This window comes from Sminthopsis crassicaudata, chromosome 3 (assembly GCF_048593235.1).
Source record: "Sminthopsis crassicaudata isolate SCR6 chromosome 3, ASM4859323v1, whole genome shotgun sequence".
Taxonomy (NCBI): Eukaryota; Metazoa; Chordata; class Mammalia; order Dasyuromorphia; family Dasyuridae; genus Sminthopsis; species Sminthopsis crassicaudata.
The window spans coordinates 433,967,225-433,994,984 of record NC_133619.1 but is presented as its reverse complement, the minus strand read 5'-3'; the positions used below and the strand labels follow the sequence as shown (position 1 = coordinate 433,994,984).

At 35.1% G+C, this 27,760-nt stretch overlaps 1 protein-coding gene and 1 long non-coding RNA gene across 2 annotated transcripts in view; one reads left to right on the top strand and one right to left on the bottom strand.

Annotated features, from left to right (window-relative positions):
• The window catches only part of PDE11A (phosphodiesterase 11A), a 474,543-nt gene that overhangs the window by 102,925 nt on the left and 343,858 nt on the right, over positions 1-27,760 (bottom strand). The window contains exons 11-13 of the mRNA XM_074303019.1: positions 14,941-15,087; positions 14,728-14,835; positions 1,044-1,153 (exon numbers count right to left, since the gene is read on the bottom strand). Coding sequence (XP_074159120.1) covers positions 1,044-1,153; positions 14,728-14,835; positions 14,941-15,087 — 365 coding nt within the window. The remainder of the gene's footprint in view (positions 1-1,043; positions 1,154-14,727; positions 14,836-14,940; positions 15,088-27,760) is intronic.
• Positions 1,064-27,729, top strand: LOC141562823 (uncharacterized). The gene is made up of 3 exons (XR_012488261.1): positions 1,064-1,219; positions 14,977-15,114; positions 26,610-27,729. It is a non-coding gene; the product is annotated as an uncharacterized LOC141562823 (long non-coding RNA).

Here is a 27,760-nt window from a genome sequence, read left to right as displayed (position 1 = left end):
TCCCTAGCATCCTGCAGCAGTCGGTAGAGATACCATCTGCAGCAGGACGTTTTTCCTGGTTTCCTCAGCTCTTAGGTTCTGCTTGCAGAACTTAGTAGATTCTGTTCCTTGCAAACATGTTCTTCCTCCCAATTCTGGACATATTTGCCACTGTCTCTTCATACATGCAATTCTCTCCCTCCTCATTTCTGCTTTTTGGCTTCCTTGACTTCCCTGGAGTTCCAGTTAAGTATCTCAAGCTCAAGGACTTATAATAAAAGTCCCTTTTATATCTCCTATATTTTTTATTTCTTTATATCTCCTGGACACAGTGCCTGGCATATAGTAGTATTTAATAAATGCTTGTTGATTGATTGCAAGATCACTTTGTTTATACTTTATGTTTATTTTGTATATACAGCAGCTATATTTGTAGATGTATCCAGTGCTTAAAATGTAAGTTCCCTGAAGGCAGGACATGTTTTTTGCTTTTTCTTTGAATTCTCAGTGTTTAGAATTGTACCTGGCACATAGTAAATATTTAATTAATGTTTATAATTAGATTGGTTGATTGATCCTATAGATTCATACCATAATGATTTATACAGTGCTACAAACACCACATATTGACAAATTTGTCAAAAAAAATCTATGAAGGGACATGAAAGGCATAGTTCACTTTATGTCTTTTCCTAAATATCTTTTTCTAATAATATTTTTCTAAATATATGTTCATACAGTGCTCGATCCAGATTTTGAAGACAGGAAGAGCTCCTAAGACTGTGCATTAGAAGAAAGAGGCTCTTTTAAAAATTGAACCTTGTATCTGACTGGGGTCAATAGGGACAACCCAAATCAACAAGCATGACACGAAGGGCAAATTTGCAATTAAAAAAGGAGTAGGGAATTATCAAGATGGATGGGTCCCCAAGTCACAGAAGCCAGAGCCCCGGTGGCCTTGGCCAAGGATGCCAGAAATGAATGCTCTTATTCTCCAGCACTCGTCACCTTTGCTCTGAACAGAAGGGCAAATGCATTAAAATAGCAACAATTAGAACACTTACTTAGCTTGGAAGGCATTGTTGGTTCCCCTGTGGTCGAGGTCATGACATAGGCAGCCCACAATCACGGCTAAAATTTCCACCTCAGTCAAAATCTCCTGAAACCCAGCCGTCTGGGAAGAAGGGAAAAATGGCAACTGTAACTATTCAGAACAGGAAGGATGGATAACGTTAGTCCGGTGAGTAACAATCAACTGTTTTTAGACCAGCATCATTTAAGGAAATGATTAACTGCCATCTACCATAAACTACTGTAGGTTGGGTGGCCAGTCTAACAGCATCAGGTCCCCGCAGTGATCAATTACCTCCCTGTCACATTTACCCATGCCCCAAAACCAAGACAGGGCATGTGGTGTGTGTGTGTGTGTGTGTGTGTGTGTGTGTGTGTGTGTGTGTGTGTGTGTGCCTGGCTGTGTCTGTATGTGTCTATGTGTGTGTAAGGAGAGAAACCAAGGCAAAAAGGGAAAGCACAGTCTACATAATAATTTTGACTCCTGAAGCCAAAAAAAGTGATTTCCAGCTAAAACTAGAGTAGAGCAAATTTCTACAACAAAACTATTTTTATTAAATTTTAATGGTGAATTACTGTGGTATAGAGTTGCTAAAAAAGATTAATTAAGATGTGAATACTATTGGACAAATGGGGAACTTTAGATGACAGCAGGAGAAGCTAAAATATTTAGGATTAAGAAGAAAATGTTTATTATTAAAATAACTATTTATTATGATTTATCTTTAGCTATGAAGAAAAAAGAGAAGGTATTTAAGTTACAGATATATTGAAATGAATAATTTATCGCCCACAAGTCTCCCTCAATGTCCTCCTCCTGGGTTTCATGGAGACACTGGTGTTTCATAGTCTCTCCCAGATAAACATAAATTCTGGTAGATGTTACTTACCTGCAATAGCATCTTGTATCTGCCTAGTGATGGGCTTCTATCCTAAAATGAAAATCCTCACCAGAGACTAAGATTAGGGGGAAGGGAATAAGTATTTATATAGCACTTACTAGGTATTAAGCAATATTGTAAGCACTTTTAAAATAATATCTCATTTGATCTTCACAAAAACTCCATGAGGTAAATGCTGTTATTACCCTCATTTTATAGTTGAGGAAACTAAAGCAGACAGATGTTAAATGACTTGCCCAGGGTCATGGTTTAGTAAGTATTAGAGATCACATTTGAACTCAGGTCTTTCTGACTTTAGGTGCTACCAACTGTCTTTGTGATAAATTGTTCTTATTAAAGCAACCCTTGAAGAAGACTTTCTTCTACGATTTCAGGGGATTGTGATCTGTTTCAGTAGAGGGATTTATATTCTAAAGAAATCATAGATCTTTTCTTTATTTCCTTATTTGTTTATTGGTGTTTATTTATTTATTTGTTTGTTTGTTTGTTGATGAGGCAATTGGGATTAAGTGACTTGGCCGGAATCATACAGCTAGTATGTGTTAAGTATCTGAGGGCAGTATTTGAATTCAGGTCCAAGGCTCTCTACACTGTGCCACCTAGCTGATTCCTTTTGTTTATTTATTATATAAGTTTTGTTTTTCCTATTATTTTCTTTTCAAGGGTGAGGGGAGATAGGACAGGGATAGCTTGTTGATTTAAATGTAATTTTTTAAAGATGTAACAAGAAGGTTGGATTAGCTATAATTGATCCACTGGATCTTAAGCCAGTACTAAAAGATTACGAGTTTGATATAGATTGAGGACCAAGTATAGCCTTAGTCACTCAAAATTCTTCAACATTTTCTCTTACATTATGCTAGTCAAATGAACAAATTTGGAAGGTTTAACGTTGAAGAGGCCTCTAATATAGTTTTTAAAATAGTTATAATAGTAATGAATTTTAAACAAACTGTCCAATTTTAATGACTTTCATGAACAGGAAAGAAGCAAGATCCTCTCTCTAAACAAGATAAAAGTTGGCTATGTAGCAGCTATCTCAGATGAATAACAAGCTTCTTAAAAATTGGGGATATGCCACTCATGACTGACATTTCTTGTTTTCCTTCCTGCTCATTTCATGATCATTGTTATATATAAATCACAGTCGTCAGAAGTCAGGTCAGGGAAACCAATCAACAGGTGTTTATTAAATACTTATTATGGATCATAATGTGTCATAAATGCTACAAGCTGAGACAAAAAATGAAGCAATCCCTGCCTTTCATGGGGAGAAACAATATGTACACACACACACACACACAAACACACATACACATATATTTGTATGTGTGTGTATACATATATATGTATATATATATATATATATATATATATATATATATATATATATATAAAGATATAGATATATAAAAGATACAAGGTAAAGTCAAGGAATAGAGAAGAAGGCTGCACTATCTGAAGGTATTGGGAAAGGGGTAGTGGTGGAGTAAGAAATGACATTAAAATTTTATGTACAACAACTTTACGTACAACAAGAACCCTCTAGTTTTGAAGTCCTTATGCTTTCATTATATATTGTTTTTATTGGATTGCACAGTTTTAAAAAAACTGACCAAAGAACAGGATTTTACATTTCAGAATGCATCTAGCTTGACTAGTAGTTTAAATGAGGATTTTAATAATTACTGCAAGGTCTAGTTTGCATAGTGAATAATAATTATCTGAGCAATCTCTCCATACTAAAACTTGAATCTCATTGCTATGACTTGACTCCCAAAGAAGGGACACCTAAGTAGCACAGTGAATAGAGTGCTGGACCTGGAGTACAAATGAAGATTCATCTTCCTGAGCTCAAATCCAGTCTCAGACTTACTAGCTGTATGACTCTCATTAAATCTTTGTTTGCCTCAGTTTCTTCTTCTATAAAATGATCTAGAGCAGGAAGGAACAATTCACTCTATTATCTTTGCCAAGAAAACTCCAAATGGGGTCATGAAGAATCAGACATGGCTAGAAAATGACTGAACAGCACCAGCCTAGAAATCATTCAAAATAAGTTAACCTGAAAGAGCTATCAAATGATCAAATTATTTGTGATTTGTGATTTATGATAGGAAGTGCAACAAAAATTTAAAATTGTCACAGTGAGCTACAGAAAGAATTTGCTTGTGAAATGATAGAAATAATAATGATATATTAATTAGTAATTTTTAGGTTTGCAAATGCTTTATCTACCCATCTTTGTGAGGTAGATGCAATACTACAATAAGTATTTTATTCCTATTTTACAGATAGGAAAATTGAGGATCAGGAATGTTAGATGACCTAAAGTTTCATAACTACTGAGTTAGCAAAGCTAAGATTTGAATCGAGGTTTTTTGATTCCAAACCAATGTTCTTGCCATTTTACTATGCCATTGACCAGAAACTAACTAGATGGCAGGAAGGAGATTTTTTCCCCCTAGTGTGACCATCACCTTTTAGGTAATTTGCCATGGAAACATTTCGACTGCTTTAGTGACTGTTTTTCTTTGACATTTCAGGAAAGCCTCAACCACCATACTTTTCTTCATTCCTTGCTCTCTGGTCATACATTCCTTGATAACCCTCCTGTTCCTAGATGGACTGTGCTAATCTACTTCCATGGGGCTTAATTTATGTCCCTGTAACTTTCTGGTCTAAAGTAGCCATCCCTGGGCACCATTCAGCTTTGTGTGCCATCTCTCCCCTTTGTATCTCTCTTAATTAACATAGTGCTTGGCTCTTGTAGTTCAGTCAGTTTTTAGTCTTTTCAGTCCTTTCTAGCTCTCTGTGACTCTTTGCAAGGATACTAAAGTAGTTTGCCATTTCCTTTTATAGCTCATTTTTAGAGGTGAGGAAACTGAGGCAAGCAAGATTAAATTACTTGTCCAGGCTTATTATAAGCTTTTAAAAATTCATTCATTCTATTTATTTTTAATTTACTGATACTTAACTAATTTCAAGGGACAGGAATCAACTTGAAACAGGCAAATTGATTAACGGCTTAAATGGAAACTAAAAATCTAATGTCATCCTTTGTAGGGTAAATCAAAATCTTAATTCATTGCCAGGTTAAAAGTCTTTAGATTAAAAAAAAATAGAACATATTTTTCTACCAATTTGTCCAGCTATAATTTTGGCTAAAAATCCATTATCTTATCTTAAAGGGCAAAAAATGTGCCATAAAATATTCTGTAAAGCAGCATATTATCTAGAAGAGAGAACAAATACTCATAGCTGATATTTATAATGTGCTTTAAGTTTGCAAAGCATTTTTCATACATCTCAATCAACCTTCCCAACAAACCAGTGGATGACACTAAAGTCAATGTCATAATAGGCTCAAAAGCCAGAGGCGAGTCACTTCCTTCTTATTAGTCTTATTCCTATTATATTATGGACCAGGCCTGTTCCATTAAGGTGGGAGGTGAAGGAGGTAGGACAAGTTATAGGATGGGTGGTCCTTTTTTTATTTTCTTGAAGCTCATCAGGAATGAAGGCTTCTCCTGTTTCCATTCCCTTGTTCACTCATTTTCACAATAAAAGAGTTGCTATACTCAGGCAAAATCTTTCTGATTTCAGTTAAGTCTTTTTCCCTCTTGATTGCCTCTCTGGATGAAAGAAAGGATTGTGCAGCATTTTCTTTGTGATAAAACTTTTGTATACTTAAACTCTTCTGTATAAGTAAGTAATCTCTCTTTTTTTTTTCTAGGATTAGCAACCTTGACTCCTTGACCTTTTCTTGCCATCCCTATTTCTCATCTCTTCAATCACTTTTTCTTTTCTGTTTTTTTTTTTTAAGAATAAGATTGGAATAATTCCAGGAACCTAGAATTATATTCATTTCAACAAGCTTCTACCAATGCATGCTTAGCCCTGAGCTAGCTACTATGGGAGACAAAACCAAATCAAACCAAACCAAGCCAAATATATAAATATAAAAGCAGACAGACAACTCAAACAGACTTTCTGCTCTCCAGGATCTAATAATGTTAATGATGAAAATGCCTAGAGCTGGGAGAGAAAGTCTTGTTTGTGGAACAGTGAGGAGACAGTTCAAAAACAGTGAGGAGAAGAGTTAGCAGTGTTGGACTTGTCCTAAGGAAAGGGCATATATGAGTTAGGACATAGATCCATGTTCACCTGAGAAGTCAGAACACACATTTTGAAACAATTAAACAATACATGCCTCATACTTCTCCAAAACTTATTTAAACACAATTTATCGCATGTCATGAATGATTTAAGTTATTTTAGAAATGTGAGCAAAATCTTGAGGCCTTAAAAATATACTTGTTCATTAAGTACATAATTATCTTTCCACTTGCATCTACCTCCTGGTCACTTGGACACTTTCCCAATCTTTCCTCTTATTTGGGGGGCAGAAAGACCCAACATCTACCTGAAAACAATTTTTAAGAGAATAACAGAGAAGAAACTGTTTATTTCAATGCTACTGATTCTTTTCTTTTAGGATTTGAGTCTATAGTCATCCATTACTTAGTCTGATCTTGGTTTATTATAATTCCAGTCAAATTAAATAAAAAAGAAGCTTCCATTTATCCCATTTGGTTTAGGCACATGGTCTATCAAATGAACCAGATATTGTCAATGAAAGAGGTATCGAAATTATATATCCAGAAATGTATTAAAATAGAGATGTTTTGCATATATAACCAGTCTCAGAATCAATTTAGTTTACTACATATGATACTGCCATTCCCCAAAGGCCATTTTCTTTGGATATTGGGGTGATAAGCTGGGACATCATGACCTCGACCTATGATTTTATCTCTGTGAGGAACTTGTAGTGTGGAAATTCCAATCTCCAATGCAGATAGGCAGATAAATTATATAATTGAAGGTCCTAGAAACTACATGAAGTCAGGGATCATGATACTTTATGCAGTGCTCTGCACATAATAAGTATTTAGTACATATGTCAGTTGAATTGGTTTGAAATTTAGCACCAAACAGGTTCAAATGTCATGTAGCTGGGCTCCCATGAACAATGATTGTTTCTTACACACAATATCAACCTCCAATCTCCATGCCCGAAATGTATTTCCTCCTTGCCTCCAAGTCATAGAATCTTCTACTTCAGAATTTAGATCAAGCAACATCTACTACACTAAACCTTCTCTTATCCCCTGGCTTCTAGAGCCCGTCCCTAAATTACTTTGTCTTTATTCTATTTGTACTTACATAGGTATTTATTGTGTCTCCTGATGAAATATAAACTCTTTGAAGTCAGTGATGATTTTGTCATTGGCTCTGTATACCCAGCAAGTACTCCAGTGCCTGGCACATTGTAGATGCTTAATAAATGCTTGTCAATTGGTTGACTAATAAAGATGCTAGTGTTGATCATGTATAGGCCTTCTTCACCCACTGAATACTGAACCACAATGAGAGTCAAGAGGGACTTTCACTGGGCAGAAAAAGGGTCACAGTTTGAAGGAGGGAGGATATTATCAAGCCCCCTATCCAATTTGTAAAAAGCTAGGCTAAGAGTATGTGTGCATTAGTACTTCTACAGGATAACAGCAACACCTTTTGTCCAAATGTATTTAGGAACTTTGGTTCACATTTCTCTTGTGATAAATCACCAGTGGTTAGAATGAAATCAAAAACATCTTTTCTTAACCAAAGATAATTCCACTACTTGGGTTCTATCCCCAATGCAGTAAACACTAATTGTGCACCACATGAGTATATGTCCTGTAAAATAGGATTTGCAAAGGCCAGGTAGAGGAGGAGACATTATTCCCTAATTTACGTATTTCACCAAACTGAAAATCAGACCTTTGAAAATGAAATCAATTATAACATTGAGAAAACGATCTCCCAACTTGACACCTTTGAGGATGCTAAGTTTCAGCCTAGAGAAAGTCTCACAAACAAATTGTAAAGCATCTAAAATTGGGTGCTGATAATGGAAAACTGAGGCTGTGATAAATGGTCCATTGCCTGCTGCCGAATCTCACTGACCTGAAGGATTCAGTCAGCATCATAAAACACAAAAGGGAAGATTAAGCAGTTTACCAACACCATAAAAATCTCAAGAATAAATTCAGTTTAATCAAAAATCCTATATTGTAAAAAGATTGTTGCTATCCCTGTGACCACAAACACATTTCATTAAAAAGCAGTGTCTATGAGCAGGAGTATCTACTTTGCCCATAATACTGGCTGTGATTATGTTTATACACTTTTAAAATTTACATGTACAGAGAGGGAAAAAAATACCTAGCCCTGGATGGTGATGCAGGAGAATTTATTTTCACTAGAAAGTGAATGACCCATAACTCATGAGTGGCAGAGCTTAAAGTGAGTTATGGAGGTCATTCTCTCGTGTGAGGAAATGAATTGGATTATTCCTCTTCCCAATAGTACCCGTTTGGTTATTAGTACACCAGGTTCTTAATTATGAGATGCTCTGAATTCATATGTGTGTGTGTGCGTGTATGTGTATGAATGTGGTTTTTTTTTGTTTTTTTTTTAACATACACAGATATGGGTACTATCTGTTAGAAGGACAAACTGCTACTTTGAGGTCTGGCCAAACAGAACACAGATGGAAGGAAGCTTTGAGCCTGTCAAAGGGCACTAGCATTAAATGTAATTTTAAAATATGTTCCACACAGTAGATGGATTATATGATATTGGTAGATGTTTTCCTATTCTTATAAATCCTTCCCTTTTTGAGTTAGACTGGAAAATGTTATGCAAATATGAAAATTAAAGATTATACCAAGCTAACAGGCAAAGCAATTATTGTATTCTGATGTTTAATTTTAAGTCACCTCTTATTAGCTATTTGTTTTTGTATCACTAAAAAAGCGAATATATAAAAATTGAAGTTTAATATATTATCTATTATGTCTGTAATAATAAAAAATTCTTATTGTTAACTTTACTGAAACAGACATAGAAAAGGACAAAATCTTGAGACCTATTTTTGTTTTTATCTTAGGCTACTTCTATGAAAAAAATTAGGATTCTCATTGTTGACTCAAACAATATTTTACATGAAAACTATAAAGTGCTTCTGAAAAAATCTTCCTTGAACTGTTTCAGCGCCAATTTTATTTCTTGTTGAAAATACATTGAGGGAGAAAATTTTTACAACAAAAATCAAAAACTTTCCTGAAAAATATAGTCAGCTGACAAATATGATGTGCATTATCTTCAGGTTTGTGAATAGGCTGGATTTTTCTCCCTAAATGTCCTTTCTGCTCCCTTGTTTGAATTATCAATAAACCTTGTGGCTTATCTCTGAAAATAACCTTGTTGACAATACAAATATGGACTTAAACATGTTCTATCCACATACGAGATTTAGGAAGCCCACTGTAAATGTCAGGGGGTGTCCATGTGTTTGCTGTGATACCCGCTTATTATTAGTGCTGAACAGCAATCCCCCACTGGAGCCGCTTTGGCAGCCCTGCTATAAATTTTAATGTGATCGTGAGCTCTTCTCTTTTCATATCCAGTGAATTTTGCAAGATCATAATATTCTATATGAACCCTATCTGAACTTTCCTGTGATACAGAGAAAGAACAAGATTTCTAGTGGTGATAGATGTTCATCATTTTACGGCTTTGTGCTGGACACTGGGCACCATGGTTCCCTGAGTAATATTACCCGAAACGAAGTCCGCTCATTCAATTAACCTTTATTGAGCAGTTATAAGGTGCAAGGCATGGCATGAGACGCTAATGAGCACATCCCTAGGATGGTCTTCTGAGGATAGAATACTGATTTTTAAGGCATGCTTCTTTTGGGGAAACTGTCAGATTCTGTGTATCAGTGGCAACCCACTCTCCTCCACCCAATGTTGCTGAATATTTAGCTGCTCTTCATACTATCTTTTATTAAATTACCGGGAACAAACAATATAGTCGTTTTCAATTTCTTCTGAAAACTAAGAAAATTAGAACAAGTGCCTTTTTTTTTCCAGTGTGAAAACTCATACTCTATATTACTTTTCTCTATAGAACTAAAAGCACTTAGCAAATTTGAATCTCCAAACTGTCCATTTAAAAGCAAAGGAGAGATATTGTAACCTTTGCCTTATAGATCTGAAAATTCAGGCAGAGAAGGATGGAGTGACTTATTTAGTCATTATCTGGGTCATTGGCAGGCCAGATTACTACCATTCTACAACAAATTGTTTATCCTATAATGGAGCTTTTTATTTCCAAGGGAATGTATATTGCTTCTGTTTATCTGCATAAAGTTCATTGGGTCTAGGGCATCAGCTTGAGTACTTTGGAGAACACAATTCTGATTCAGCAATAATGTTTACTGTCTCTGTGTTCTGAATAACCCCAGAGAGCACAGGTAAGGAAGTAAACCTCTTATGTTGACTTTGTCTGTAGTAGAGAATCCACTATATAAATATACTAAAAGAAATAAGCAAGTGGAACCTTATATAAGCTTTGCCTGTATAGCAGAGTGAACTGCAAAAATATAATGCAAATATATTAAAACCATCACCTTTATACATTTTCCCATTCCCAGAAACAATAGGATTTCAGAAGAAAAAAAGAAAAAAAATGCATTAAAAAGGCCAGACAATTCATGCCCATAGCAGCAAATGAGTATGTGAAAATTATCCATTTCTGCCATAAAATGGATCTATTCTTGATAAGAAGGGTTGATTTTTAGGCAGATTGGCTTTGATGGTGTCCCTTTTAAAAATAAATCTTCCCTCCTTCCTTCCCCACCCCCAGTCTAACCCTTCCTCTTTATCATCTGCCCTAGATGAAGAGAAGGTTTAATGTCTCTCCTTTTCTAGGCATCTAGAAGAGAAATTTAGCCTTGGAGTGCCACCTAGAGGAAAATGCAGCTCACAAAGACTCAGTCCCCAGCTCACAGGGTTGTCACATGCTTCTATTGTGACATTTTTCAGGCGACTGGAGAATTCCATCGATGGGGACAATCCAGGAGAAGGAAAATAGGAGGATGATTTCACAGTGTTAGAAAAGCCACTAACTATGCTATAGGGGTGCTCTGGGTAGAGAATTCTGCATTACGGCCTCTACTTCAGAAATTAAGTCATCAGTGTGAGTTCAATGATTTTTTTAGGAGTTTATTTTATTTGAATTCAATTTTTTATTATTTCTCCAATTCAAGTAACCTCTATTAGTTCAATATGAAGCATAGGGATATCATGGGTCACCCCATTTTTGCTCTCTTTTTGGGCTAGCCCACTCACCTTACCAGCACCCACATTGGCAAGTTACATAATTGCTGTCTAGTCAGAAGGTTCTTGTTCATTGGAAGTTAATTTGCTGCAGAGCATGCTTTCTACCCTGCAAAGTGGTGTGTGTGTGTGTGTGTGTGTGTGTGTGTGTGTGTGTGTGTGTGTGTATAAAATACATTCTAATGTCTTCCACCCTGACAATGTCCCTTAATACACACCCAGTCAGTATTGTCTGAGACAAGGCTATTGGCTTGGACATCAAATTCATTCTGGATCCCTCCAGATTAGAAGAAGAGATGTCCTGGGCCACTTTTAGCTTGGAAAAAGGTTGGGAGAAAACAGATTGATTTATTAATGATGTGCCCCAGTGCTTTAGAATCTCTCCCTTCTCTATCTTTAAAACTATGTAGGCCAGGGGCTTTAAATCAGGGTTCCTCTGCAAACCCAGTAGTAGGATGGGGGCTGAAAACAGACCTTGAGAAGCACTTCCTGCCAATAGCAGCTAGCATAGAACTATTTAAGTAAAAATGTCACTAAAAATATTTTTAAAATTTAGTAGTTACCAGCCAGGGTATGAGTATGAAAGAGTGTGTGTGTGTGTGTGTGTGTGTGTGTGTGTGTGTGTGTGTCTGAGATCAAGAAAAGACAATTATAGATTCTCTGAGTCAGTAGGGACCTCCCTTTCTTTCCCTCTCACCCTCCCTTATGTGTGCACCTGACCTGCATGTGTCACAGATGAACAATCATATAATAAAGAGCAGTACAATTCATGTGTAAGAAACCATGCCCATTCTAGAGCTTGTTCTTTAATTGAAATATTTTCTAAAAGATCATAACATGATGTTCTATGAATTTTTCTGCCCAGAATTGTATTTTCTGTTTTAATATAGTAAAGAATTAAGATCCTGCCTCTAGGTGAACCAGTACGAAAACCTCCTTCAACAGGTCAAGGGCATTTAATGGATTTACATTAAGGATGTGAATATGAAATCTTCTGACCAAATAAGAACTATTTTGTTTCTTTAATCCCTCCCCTTATTTCCTGAAGAGTACCAACTTTTATTTCCTTAGTAAAATTTAAGCTTGAAGAAGCAAGAATTATTTTTCAATTTCTCCCAGTGTGCCTAGAACAATATTTTTCACATAGAAGTCACTCCATTGTGTTGAATTATAAAATTATGATAATATTGGAAAATAATGTATTTTTTACTTTTCTAAAAAATATTTCCTTTTTTTCTAGAAAGGTCATATGATTTTCTAGAAAGGTCTATTTTGATTATTCCTATCATTGATTCATAATATTATTGTCTTTTCTTTTTCCATCAATGGATAAAGTCCTTGATACCCATAGAGGCTGGTGATTCTATATGATTCTATGATCTCCAAAATAAAATTAATTTATTGAATACATGTTTATACATCCTCGGTGCTGAGGATTAAAAAATATAACATAGTATCTGATCACATACACCTACAAACACACAGAGATATACAATTCTTCCTGATATTAATGTTATAAATTAAAAAGTAAATTACAAAATATGGACCTCTATTCATTCCACTAACTTTGTTACTTTAGTAAATTAAACCTTTAGGTTCAAAGCTTCTTTCTTTTTCACTGAGGCAATTGGGGTTAAGTGACTTGCCCAGGGTCACACAGCTAGGAAGTGTTAAGTGTCTGAGACTAGATTTGAACTCGGGTCCTCCTAAATTCAAGGCTGGTGCTCTATCCACTGCACCACCTAGCTGCTCCAGCTTCTTTCTGTTCAATAAAAAATGGCACATTGTTTGTAGGCCTTTTGAATTTGGAGTCAGTGAACTCATTCTAAAAACATTAAGCCAGCCTTATTTCAATCTAATTAGTTTTCTTTTAGGGCTAAGTATTTTATTTATTTAAAAATATTATCCTGAGAAGGCATCCATTGGCTTTGCCCAACTACCAAAAGGATCTAAGACTCAGAAAAGTTTAAGAAACTCTGATTTAGTTTAAGTCTGAATGTACATCATACAGGAAATGACTAAATGCTTGGAGAGATCCAGTATGTTGATCTAATTTGCTTCCATGAACCTCAAAGAATTAGGATTCAACATTATTTGTTGTCTCCAAGGCATTTTCAGACTTTTGTCTTAGTAAGCTGAATTGACTTCTTTTACTCATGTAATTCCTCCATATGTGTCAGTAAGTCACAACTTACTAACAAGTATTATTGTTAGTAATGAACAAGAACAGTTAGAGTGCTCAGGAAGACTCATCTTTCTGGATTCAAATATAGCCTCAGACACTTATTAGCTGTGTGACCCTGGGCAAGTCACTACACTCTGATTGCCTTAGTTTTCTTATCTGTAAAATGAGTCACAAAAGAAAGCAGTACATTGCTCCAATATGTTTGCCAAGAAAACTTCAAAATGGGGTCACAATGAAGCAGACAAGACTGAATTGACTAAATAATAAGTCAAGTAGCATTTATTAGTTTTTTACTATGGGTCAGACTCTGCAAAGTGTCAAAAAGCTAATCCTTTGTCTGCAATAAAGACAAAAGAGTACCTACATTCATATTCCCCAAATTTTACTTTCCTAAATGTGTAATTTAGATATTAAACTATTTGGATAGAATTTTTATTTCTTTATCAGATTAAGAATGATCATTTCTAGGAACTCTTTCTTTTAAGGTATCAAAAGGTTTTCCACAAAATGCCAGTAGGCCAAAGAGAAGTCAATTTGTTTCCATTAATAAATGTTTTATTTCTTAGTATTTTACTTAAAATGGGGTGGGCCAAAATAAGCATTTGGGTTTTCCCTCCCCAAAAATGGATTCTATCAGAAGGTTTTATTTCTGTCATTGTAGTAAAACATTTACTTCCAAGTATACAAATCCCAACTGTTATCATTGACCAGATGTCATTTGCATCTAGGTTTGGGCTACTTCCCCCCCCCAAAAAAAAAAAAACCCAAGTAGCACAAATTTCCATGATGGTAGACTCATAGAGCTTTCTAGAGCAGTAGATCCAATATCTGACCCCAACTGACTTCCAGTTAACTGCCAAGAATGTGGACTGCTCCTCTTCCCACCTTCTGTAACCTTTTAAAATGAGTTCAATGGAATTTCTCTGTATTAATAATGTGCTCTACAGTAAATATTGCAGCCTTTTTAGTACAACTGTTGGCAGGTTATTTCATTGTTCTATTACCCATCTTCATGTCTGAGTTAGATATGAGACAGAGACAGATGGAAAGAGTAAATTGAAAACTTGTGTTACAGGATGGAATTTTGCAAAAAGCTTTTAAAAAAACAAGTATTCTAAGAATGAAAACTAGTTATTTTGTCCTTTTCAATGTGTCAGTAATCTCATGGCTGCTATGGTTTGGGAAATTTTGCCAAAATAAGTAGCACTTATTCTATGCCCTAGAGAATGTGGATTTTGATGAAGAGAAATATATATTATAGTAAGTGTTAAAGAACAGGAAAAATTAAAAGTAAAGCATTTAGACGATTGAGGCAGAAAAGACAAGCTCTTCCATAGTAGCAAAATACACTCACAGTTAGCATTGCAAACATCAGCTGGCACACATTGAAAGCATGTCTCCAATTGTGGTACAGTACCATTCGATAATTCTTTCTTACTGTCAAAAGCCACCTACATAGTGTCTGAAATGAGAAGGCAGAGATTTGCATCAGATCAATGGCCCATGGCCCTATTGGCTCAAATGAGAAGTGGAGGAGGGAAGTTTACTAAGGAAAGGGGTGACTTACCTCATAGTCAATTTTAAATTTCTGCACCATCCCCAGCTCCATGAACATCCGCAGAGCAGCAGTGATCATGGCATCAACGTCAAGGGAAAAGTCATCAAAATGTATGTCACCAATGGCAAGCTCTGAGACCAGAGGGATGTTGGCTGCCTGGAAAAGAAAGAGACATAAGTCAATGTAAGTTTCACAGACATCCCAAGCTCAGTGTCTTGCTCTCATCCAGGGCTTATCAGAAGTGTCACATAAATCAAGCCTGACCTGCACTTACACCCTGATACAGCTAAACTCTAAGCAGTAAATGTCTTTTGTTTTTGAACTGCAAATGCCCCAAGCAAGCAAATGAAGAGGAAAGGGAGGGAGGGAGGAAAGGAGAGAGAGAGAGAGGGAGAGGGAGAGGGAGAGAGAGAGAGAGAGAACTAATCTGAAGATAAAATATACTCACTAGAGCTTGTATGCAGAATTTAGAATACTGAGCTGTCTAGTTTACAGCAACTGCAGTAATACAATATATTCTCATGCAGATTACTGTACTCTAAAAGCAAGAAACATCTGGACAGCCAGCAGCTGTGAATTTTAATTGCTACTATTTAGATAATATAGATGAAAATATACCATTTTGCAGCATCCCTTATATCCTTTAGGTATAGAAGTGTTCCTTAGTATATGTTTACTGTATATACTCAATGGGATAAAAAGGGGTATATCATGCATCTCTAGCACTGAGTATGTTTTCTTAAATTAAACTCAATGTTTGGAGAACCAATGTATGTTTTAATTTTTCTTTCTTTCATTTTGGGAATAATAATAATGATACATTTCTGCTTTATTCTATGTAAATATGTCATAGTTATTATATATATATATATATATATACACACATATACATATAAACGCATACACAATCTCACTTGATTCGATTCTCATAATAACCCTGGGAGGTAGGTTCTATTATTATCTGTACCTTATAGATAAGGAAACTGAGGATGAGAAATATTAAGCCACTTGTAGGTCACACAACTATTAAATATATGAGCCAGGATTGAATTGTAGGCCTCCTGACTCCAAGTCAAGCTTCCATCTATTTAGTTGCTCATATGTAATGGTATCAAAACATCCATATTAAACAACTCTAAACCAGTTGCCCTATAAAATCTGTTTGATATTTAAAGGAAAAAAGAACTTTTAGGAAATCTCTTTATATTGGGTTTCCTTTGGTATGATTCACCATGTATCTTGATGTGTTACTAAGTCAGCCTCTCCTTTCAAGCTGCAAATAGTGGAAGTGCAATCTTTCTTTGGTGGTAGTGGTGGGGAGGAGTTATCCCTAAGTAACCCTAGCTTAGTCACAGAGAAAAATTATACAGGAAATAAGTTATACTCTGGGTGTAATCAGTCTGAGCAATTCAATCCATTTCTGGTCACTGAGGATCTTGGGATGCATTTATAGAAGCATATCATCCAGAACAAAGTAGGTGATAGTCATGAGGCACTTTAATTATATCACACCAAGGTTATTGCATCCACTTCTGGGTACCACGTTTTAGAAAGGAAGTTGATGACTTTAACAAGCTGGAGTGTGTACTGAAGAGAGCAACCAAGATGATGAAAGAACTAGAAAGCATGTGATACAGGCTAAACTAGATGGCTTCTAAGCTGTCTTCCAAATCTAAGATTCTATAATTTCTATCTCCCTCACAGAGAGATAGGATAACTATTTGAAAGTAGTGTCATTAAAATAGAAGGAAGAGAGAGTATTAAGGAGTGGTCACAAGTGCCCCATGCTTCAAGAAAGGTCAAGCAGGATGAATGTTGAAAAAAAGGTATTGGGAAGTAGTCATGAAATAATCTTGGAGAGAAGTAGATAGCATGAACTTTAAAGGAAGAAAGGTTGTTGGGTGATCCTGGCAGCTCTAGGAGCTAGAAATAGTAGTGAAGAGTACTTTCTCGGCTAAGTAAGATCCTTGTTGTTTCTTCTTCCTTCTACCCTTTTGTGTGTGTCCCTAAGGATATCTTCTTGGCGTTCCTTTCTCTTTTTATTTGACTCTTACACTTCAAACATCACTTTCTCTTCAAGTCTTTAAAATTTATTTTATTTTATTTTTAATTTGTGGAATAAAACAAGCATTTCCATAACATAACGTAATAATAAAATGATGATTACACATGAAACTGCAGGTCTATTATGTAAAACTTGCTATTTTAAATATAATATAAAGTTGTTATCATTTTAATTTCTTTTTTCTTTTTTTCTTCCTTCATATGGTTACCATTAGATACAAATATATATAGTATATATACATATATACAAAATATATATATGTAAAATCATTCTATACATCTATTATCAGTTTTTGCTTGGGATACAGATAGCATCTTTCTTCATATGTCCTTTGTAGTTAAGTTGGTTATTTAAATAATCCTTAGCTTAGGTCTTAGCTCTTGCATTCATTCTTCTCTGATCACCTCCAATCTTAAAGTGATTGCTCTTTTCAAATTTCTCATGACATGTTAACTCATCATTTGTACAAATCTAACTTGTATGATAGCTATTTTCAATATGTAGCTCCCACACTAAATTGAAAACTCCTTGAGAATAAGTATCAGGCTAAACATTTTAGTTTATATGCATAGCAAAAATATCTTGTATATGATACTTAAATATTTGTGGAATAATAATACAGCATATGTGCCATTGTTTGCTAAAATGTGAACCTTAGCTAGTATCCTTGGAAGGGAAGAAGGATGAGCAATTTAAAAGAATTCTGGCTATATTTATTCTGTTCTCAAGGTCTACATAGAAAATGTCAATCCATCAAAAGTATTAAAACATATAATCCTGATCCTTCCCGAGTCTAGCATGGTATAGTGAGGAACAGTACAATGCAATGAAAAGAAGATGAGATTTAAAGCTGCAACATCCTAACATTTCAAATTGTGTGACATTATTGTTAATTATTGCTTAACTATTGCTTAATTATTGTTTTGTGGTGAAATTTAAAGGCTATCAGCAGAGCAACTATGTGACAAAGTGGATAGAGTATGGAGTCAGGAAGATTTGAATTTGAATTCAAATTTGGCCTCAGATACTAGCTATGTGACAAGGTTCTGGTTGTGCTTCCCCACTTAGCACAGTGCTTGGCACTTAATAGGTGCTATATAAATGTTTATTCCTCTTCCCTTAGTATGTCAATAAATGTTTAATAGATGTCTGTCTGATAATGTAATACCTACTTTCAAGTTTATTGTCCATCATTAACATGTTCTCTATCACTTTTTAAAGTCTGGACAATTAAGAAAACATTTAATCAAGTCCTGATATGTAGTGTTTGCAAATTTCTGAAAATTTAACAATTGGTTTTTAGGGAGTCCTCCAGTATACTCCTAGACATAATGCCTGTAAAATGTTTTGAGACCATTTAAGAGCTATTATAAATATTAACTGGTAAAATTTACCAAAATTAAAATAAAGCTGGAAATCTTTTGAAGAAGTTCCTAAAAAACACAACGCATCCAATTCAACACACATTTATTGAGCATTTACTAAATGAAAGGCACTGTGTTAAACACTGAGAATACAAATATAAAAATTTAGACCAGTTTATGCTTTCAAAAATATTATAGTCTTTTGGGGAGAAACAACAATAAATATGTTCATTTTAATTTGAAAAGGGAGAGAACATTACCAACTAGAGGAACTGGGAATGACTTCCTTAGGATGGGGCATGTGAACCGAACATTGAGGGATCCTATGAGCTGGGGTTGAAGAAGGAGCTGATTCCAGGCAGGGGGATTGATTACTCAAAGTCATTGGGGATAGGAAATAGACAGCTAGAATTTGAAAAAGTTAAGTTAGGACATTTTGGCTAAAATATAATATATAAAAAGGAGAGGATTTGATATGATACTAGAAAGAAAGGAAGGCTGGAGTCTAATTGTAAAAGGCTTTAAATGTCAGGCTGAGGTGTTTTTATTTTAACATTAAGATAACAGGGGGCAGTAAAGATTCTTGAGCAACGGAGTGATTTGGTTAGGCTTATGCTTTAGGAAAATTACTTTGGTAGCTGTGTAGAGTACAGTTTGGAAGTAGAGAGTAACAGGAAACCAGACATTCAAGTAGAAAACTAATGCAGGGGTCTAGGTGAGAAGTAATAAATTGAAAAGGTTTAAATTGCTGATGTTGACTAAGCTACATCTTCACCCTGGCCCTCTTCATCCAGTGTAAACTCATAGTTTTAATGCAATGATGATGCAAATACATGCATCATATTTGCCCAAGTTGGACTTGTCCTGTGGAATATTCATAGGGTATTCAATGTTGCCATTATAAATCCCCCACATTTCAAAAGCACTAAATTATCTTAATTATCTTAAAAATTAAAGAATATAGGCATTTTTTTCATTATGAAATGTTAATGGAAAGGAAATAAGAACATTAGGTTGAAAAATGTGAGATGACCTCTGGTTCACCAAGACCCATCCTTATTGATCTTTCCTTTTTTTAATAGGTTGATTGATCCAAGTTTAAATCACTCTGGTCTATATTTCACCCTAGGTACCACTGCAAATCCCTGTTGGTTCTTGTAGGTGCCAAGAAAGCCTTGGTTGGTTCAGTAATGACAAATTATTTTCAGTTTTGCTTTTTTTTAGGCTAAGAGTGAGTTTTCTTATTTTTTTTAATAAGGTTTTATAAGGGTTTGAGATCAATTTCATCTAAGAATGTGAATTAATGATGGTGCATGTTCTAGAGAAGTAAAATGATAAAGAATATGTTTAGAATGTTCTTCTGGGGACTTGGAAACAAAGGCCTTATAGAACAGACTTACTGTTGCCAAGTACACTACTATAATAGAGATAAGTGCTTTCGATCTCTCCTGACAAACAGAGAAGGGGATAACACTTTCCAAATCTATAATTACTTGAGCTATAGGATATTAACAAAACAAATCAAAGTCAATTTCTCCTAGTGTCAGTCTTATACTTTTAAATATTTATAAGAAGCTACATCCCTAAATCAAAGAGGAGTGCCACAATCCAAAATAACTACTGAATTAATAGCCAGGAAATAACATTTGGATAAAAGAACCATTTACTTTACTGCAGCAATAAAGGAAAACACAGAATTATGAGTCCTAGAGCTAATTTGAATAATGTTCAAGAAGTGGGACTCCAGATAGAGGCAGTAGTTAGCTGGGAGCACCTCATGTCTGGACTTCCCTGCTTTGTTTGAATAGTAACTGTTAAGTGCTTATCAAAGAGACTCATAAAACTGCCTCCTTTTAAATGGAAAAGGTGGCTTTATAAGAGGCTATAAAGAATGTTAAAATACTATCAGTGATTATTTGATATGTGAATATTACTATTCATATAGCTGAGGAAATGGGATGAAACAACAGCTTGTATAGCAAAAGTACCAGAGATATTAAAAGTGAAAATTGATTATTTGTACCCCCAGCCCATTCACCTGCCTTATTGTTTGGTAAGCTAGAAGCTGATATAGCTGTTGGGAATTCTTTGAGAAGATGGTTTTCAATAGAAGCCTCTACTTTCTCTCCTCTGATTTTCTTGTTAACCTCTTATGAACTGGCTTCCATCCTCACCTTTACACCAAAACTGCTCTTTCCAAAGTTGTCAGTGGGAGGTAGCTAGATGTCACAGTGGATAGAGCACCAGCCTGAAGTCAGGAGGACCTGAGTTCAAATGTAGCCTCAGACCCTTAATCCTAGCAGTGTGACCCTGATCAAGTCACTCAACCCCAATTGCCTCACCAAAAACAAAACAAATACCCCAAACCCAAAGTTATCGATGATTTTATAATTGCTGAATCCATCGGCATTTTCTTAATCCTCATTCTTCTTGACTTCTCTACAGCCTTTGACATTGTGGATCACCTCTCTTCTCTCTAGGTTTTTGGGACTAGCTCTCTCCTGCTTCTCCTCTTACCTCTTTGGCAGCTCTTTCTCTGTGTACTTTGCTAGGTCATCTTTCAGATCATACACTTTAACTTTAGGTATTTTCCAACACCCTGTCCTGGGCTCTCTTCTCTTCTCCCTTTGTACAACTTTTTTCAGTTCCCAGGTAATTGATATTTATATGCCAGTTTTATGCTGACAATTCTCAAATCTACCTGTCCTGACCAATTTCCAGAATTTCCAGAAATGACTCTGGAATAAATCCAGTTTCTGAGGATTCTTACAGATTTGGACCAACTTGCAACCAGATCTGTATCTCTAAGGATATCTTGAAAAATAACATGGCTGGCACAAGAATTAGGATATCTTTCAGGCCAATATGAACCACTCAGTTTGGATAATGCTGTATTATAATGTCTCTAAGATAGCTTGGAATTAACATACATAGGAAATAGGTATCACAGAAGGCAATACAAGATGATTGCATTTGGGAGCAGAAAATATCAGAGAGGTGAGCCTCCTTTTTTTTTTTTTTTTATGGCAGTCTGTGATGACTTAGCTATATCTATAGGGCATGATGGGGAAATGACTAGTTTACCCTTCTTTACACATACCAAACAACTACTTTAAATGAACACATTCTTTGTCTACAGATGAGAATTATTCAGTTTCTACACTCTCTCCCCACCCATTTTTTTTTTAAAATCTAGCTTCTTAACACCTAGATTAGTTTGCAAAATTCAGTGGCCTCCTCAAGTAGCACTTCACCCTTGTTTAAGTGTTTACTAAAGAGCTTTTTAGAAGAGGTACAATAGTAAGCAATTGGGAAAAGTTAAAGTCTTTTTAGTCAATTCTAACATTTTGTGTATAGTACAAAAACCAAGTTCTAGCTCTTTCTTAGCCTCTTATCATTCTTACTGGTTGATCTTCTTGTGTCTTCTAGAGCTGATTCCATGATTAACTCACTGCAGCCCACTAGATGTTGTTTAGGTTCTTTAGTCATAGAACCTGAGTTCTAATCTCAGTCCTTATACTACCTGGGTGAACCTTTCTCAATCTCAGTTTCCTTATCTATAGAATGAGACAATTGAAGGTCCCTTCAAGACTCAAGATCCTAAAGGCTCAGTACAATTAGAATTTGCTAATAAAGGCTCATTCAAATTCAGCCTTATTCACCCATAATGTCTAAGGCAATGGGAACCACCACTCATTTGGCGAAACCCTAAAATGTCAAAATCCTAAAACATTTATGCTAGACATGAGAGATGTGAGAATTGAATACTAAATCTGATGGTGATATTGTAGGAGAAAAGCAATCTTGTTATCAGAAAAATGCTGTTCAGGGCCCCATACTTGTTGTACCCAACATGTATCTAGGGACTTTCCAGACCAACTTTCCTATAGAGGCAGACATTGGTCCATTCATATGCTACTGGTCCATTTGAATGTCATAAAATGCTTCTGATTGGCCATACAATTCTTAGTCAGGGCTTCTTAAACTTTTTCTACTCACAATCCCTTTTTGCCTGAGAAATTTTTACATGTCTCTAGATATACAGATATGTAAACAAATATACAAATCAAACATTTACTGATAATAAGTCATAATTTCACAATCCCTGCATTCATTTATGAAGCCCCAAATGGGGTCATGATCCACAGTTAAGAAGTTGGGCTCTGACTAAACCTTAAAAAGCTTCATAAGCAAAATCTGTGTTCTAGTAGAAACTTCTCAAGTTGCACTAGTGAATTTCTTTTTCCTTTTCACTTTGGTTATTTTATTTGACTTCTAGTCTTACTGTTTTGCTGGTAGGTGGGATTCTCCCTGCATTCTCAAGGAACTCAGGATGATAAATTTCCCCAAAATATCTTTATTAGAAGGAGGAAAGTTAATAGCCACTATTGGACCCTGGATAAACTGAGACAAAAATGCCCTCCTACTTTGCCTGGGATGCAGTCTTTGGCTAGAATGAATAAAGAACAAGATAAATATGCTATGAAGTGCCCAAACCCAGGAGTCCTGGAAGAATCCTGATGTTCCTGGAAGAAGGAAGATGAGCAATTATCAAAGTTTGCTATAGTTTTCCATGCTGGCTTCTAACACTAATCCTAGAAAAGATGGGAAACAATGGATTCTTTCCTTACCCATTAATCGTGAGACAGGATGAATGGTTAACTCACCTCTACAAGAGTTTCTTGGGGACTCATTTACCTTTGCATTTTGGGTATTGTGTATAAGCCAATGGAATTAGTTGACAAAACCATAGGGTTTTTAGCCCTCCTAGTATCAACAATCTTAAGTCTTGGACCAGAAACCTTTGGCCTAAAAAGATAGCATCTATTTTTAATACCCTCCTCTATCATCCCCCAGGACTTTTTTTTATTCCTCAGTCATGAATCTTGTGTGCATTTAGTTTAGCTAACTAGATGAGAAAAAATTTTTCCATATCCCAAGAATACTCACTTCAAAGCTTTAGGGCTCTCCTACTCACTAGCATTCCATCTTATTCTATTTCTTAGAAATCATGGGGATTCAGCCTCTTGAAATCTGCTTCATTCTAGTCATAAACTTGACTGAACTATGTGTATATATTTCCAATATAGGGTATAATGTAAAAAAAATATAAACAATGACACTAGTCTGGGGCAGCTAGGTGGTGCAGTGGATAGAGCACCAGCCTTGAATTCAGGAGGACCGAGTTCAAATCTGGTCTCAGACACTTAACACTTCCTGGCTGTGTGACCCTGGGCAAGTCACTTAACCCCAGCCTAAAAAAAAAAAAACAATGACACTAATCAACAAATACACCAACCATTACTATCTTTCTGACTAATAATAAACCCATTTTCTTATTAATTCTCTAATCTCATTTTAAGACAACCAAAGGGTATGTCCTGATACTTCCTTATAAATGCACAATCTCTGTTATTAGTCAATTAGTTTTGAGTTTCCACCTCAGTTTACAAATAAACTGAAGCATTCCCTTTTCCCACACGCTCTTATTCTACTTTCTCTACTTACCAAAACCTCTGGTCTCATATTGTTACTGCTTACTGCTCATACAATTTATTACAGTAAAAAAATAATAAAATGAAGGCATAAATAGTTATTTACAGTGTATTGGAGTAAATAAAGTTCATAGCCAAAGTTACCTCGGTATTCTTTAAAAAGTGGAAGAATGACACTGACTCCTCAACTTGAAGAACATAGTTCTCTATGGGTGGTAATTAAAGTTGTTCATAAATTCTCTTTATAATGTCTACTCAAAATAAGAATTTTTTTAAAATGATCTCAATATTTTTTTAGATTCTTTCTTCTTGACAGTTAACTCACTCAGGTCCACAGGAAAGAATTTCTTTCAGCTTTTTCTCTCTGTCTCATTCTTTCATTATGATCATCATTTCTCTCCAGATGACAACTATAAATGAAACACTTTCCAGAGCCTATTCTCTCTAAAAGATAAAAATAATGATATCCATAAGCTCTGAGGGATAGCTAGGTGGCACAGTGGATAGAGTACTGGACCAATTGTCAGAAGACACATCTTGAAACGTACTAGCCCAGACACTTATTAACTTTATGACCCTGGGCAAGTCACATAACCCTGTTTCCTCTGTTTCCCCATCTGTATAAAATGAGCTAGAAAAGGAAATGGCAAACCACTTCAGTATCTCTGTCAAGAAAACCCCAAATTGGGTCACAAAGAGTTGGATGTAATTGAATTCTCTGAGGCTAAGTGAAGTTGATGTAACTTTGTTTTCAGGATACATCTATTCCATTCTCCAAATAATCTCTACAACACATTTAAATTATCAACAGCATCCGGTTTTAATTTAAAAGTGACTATTCCATCACTACTTCTATATATACACCCTGGACTGAAACCTAATATTTAGTTGTATATGATCTTGTATTGATAAACATTGTTCACAATGTAAATTTACAAGATAAATTAGCAGAGAATTAGGATAGTAGGTACAAGAAGTATGGCATAATGGAGTTATACATTTTAGAGCTTCAGCTTAAATGCTGGCTCTGCCACTTACTATCTATATGATCTGGTACATGTTTGTTGTCTTCTCTTAGTCTCAATTTCCTCATTTGTAAAGTGAACAGATTAGACTGGATGATCTCTAAAGTCCTTTCTAGTTGTAAATCTGTGATCCTATAATCCTACTAAATTGAAAATGTGTTGCAATCTATTTTGGAAGGGAGAGTTCCCACACCAGGAATTTCCTTGACTGAGGAAATTATAGATTGTTTGGTGTTTGTGTTTTCATAGCACAATAATTTTGTAACTTACACAAATATTGTATTAATATTTGCAATTCAATAACTTAAATAATATTAATTTTAAATTACTTAATTGCAATATAAATATTTTATTAGGCACATCTGTTGGTAACAATGAAAAGTAGATCATTCATGGCTTTGGAAAGATTTAATCTACCATGACTCTTCTGATAAAGAAATAGTTTCTGTTTCAGCCCCATGGTAGCAGATGCAGATGAAGGTTTGACTCTCATGAATAAATCATAGCAAGTCTATAATGCAATCTCACCATGTTTTATTCTGACTGGTTAGCTGTCCTATATATGAGACAAAACAATTTGTTCATTCTGATTTGACCTATATGAGTCCCATCTCCTTGGTATGAAGACCTCAAGTTTTCTCCTGGCTTTTGGTTCCAGATCTTCCTTTTATACATATGCTTTTGGTTATTTAATTCATGCTTCCTTGTGAATGACCTCTACCTGAATCTGAATGATCCTCCATGAATTTTGAGAGTTAGATTGCTTAATAGCTGTAAGCTCTGTTCAAAAATTGAAGCTAAATCCTCTAAGTACAAATCCAGATATACTATACTGTTTCATTCTTTTATGGAAGATATGTACATCTGTATTTTCATCCTTGCATCCCTATATAGAAAATAAATGCAATCATTTCTAAATCTTTGTGCCCTAGGTGGGATTTTCTTGGCAAACTAGAATGGTTTTCCATTTCCTTCTCTAATTCAATTTATAGATGAAGAAACTAAGGCAAACAGGTTAAGTGACTTGCTCAAGGTTACAGACTGGTAAGTGTCTAAGGCTCGATTTGAATTGAGAAAGATAGTCTTCCTGACTCCTGTTCCAGTGTACTATCTAGCTGCCACTAAATTCAAGGTAATTTTGATAATTTACATGGAAAAATGGACAGAGATCTGAGTTCAAATTCAGCCTAAAATACTTAGTAGCTGTGTGCCCCTGGGCAAGTCCCTGTTTGCCTCAGTTTCATCTTCTGTAAAATGAATGGAGAAGGAAATGGCAAGCTACTATAGTATCTTTGCAAGAAAACCTCATATGAAGTACAAAGAATCAGACAAGAAATGACTGAACAGCGACAACAGTTTTGATAGAAAAGCAGAAGCAACAATGAGGAAAGGGTAGTCCTCTGTTTAGCTGAGTCAAAGCCTTTGTTTTCAACTCAGCATACATTAAATTAATTAAAAATAAATATATTGGTGGAGGTTCACTCCAGAAGCTATGGGTTTTCTGTGGAGGAGCTTAGATCTTACATAAATGAGAGAAATTATTTTAAGTCAAGGTTATATCACTAATGAGTAGTAGAGCTATGACTAAACTTAGGCATCCTGACACCCCATTTCACATTATTTCTATTACATCATGATGTCTATATAGCCCAAATGTACAGTACAAAAAAGATAAGTGTTTCACATCTCTCTGAATAATCCTTCAGAAAGAACTCTTTTGTCTTTTTAGGTCAGAGTTTTGGAGAGGAGGAAGCAAAGAAGAATGACACTTCCTTCCACATATTTTTCCATGATCTCTCTACACAGTATGACAAATAAGTATTTATATATTTTAGCTCATAGATCTAGTAAATATTTATATCGATTTGTGCCATAAAGCATACATACAGCATTGTTTTTGCTATTGTTGTTGTTTTAAAAAAAGGTTTTCACTCTAAAGGCTGAATAAAACAATCACTTGTAGTGAAGAAATAATCTGTTATCAAAGCAAAAGAGCCACCTCTGCTGGTCTCTTCAAAGAAAAAAAATTTCTTTTTTTTTAAAGAAAATTTTTTTTGCCTGAAAATGTGATTTATAGTTAGCCTGATGGAGGCAGAGAAGTATTTCTGAATACATATATGCACACAGACTCACAAAACAATCATCCTTTTTTGTTTTGTTTTTTTAATCTTCAATTTTAATCAGGAATTTAATTAACCTTTCTGGCTACACATTTGCCACATATTATTTGAAAATGAATATACCTATGTATATATGTACATATATAAATGTTTATATGTGTGTGTTTGTGTGTATGTGTATATATCTCATTAAATAGCTGGTTTCATAGAATTTATAGGCAGGCACATCTATGAATAAAAACAGAGAAATACTGAAGGTCATTCAGACCATTAGGATCTTGTAATTAGCAAATATAATTTGATATCTTAAAAACTGAAAGTTCAAGTTTCAATGGGGTTAATATAAGGTCTTGGAATCAGTCAGTCAATTAATTAGCATTTATTAAAAGCTTTACTATGTGCTAGGTACTATGCTAAATGCTAGGAATTAAAATATAAGTGAAAAGATATCCATTTCCTCAAGAGGCTTACATTCTAATAAAGGAAAAATTTGAAACAACAACAAAAAATTGAAAGGGGTAAGTGGGAGCAAAAGCATATCTCCTGGGGTATAGTAGCAAAAACTGGAAGGCCTTTTGTAAAGAAATCAGAAATTCCTGGCCTATATGTCTTCATAAAATGGATATTCTAGTCAAATAAGACAATTACAAAAATAAAATAGATCACTTTGATTACAGGAAACTGAAAAGCTTCTACACAAACATAATTAATATACCTAGGATAAAGAGGGAAGTGTGGGAAAAGGAAAAAAAAATATTTA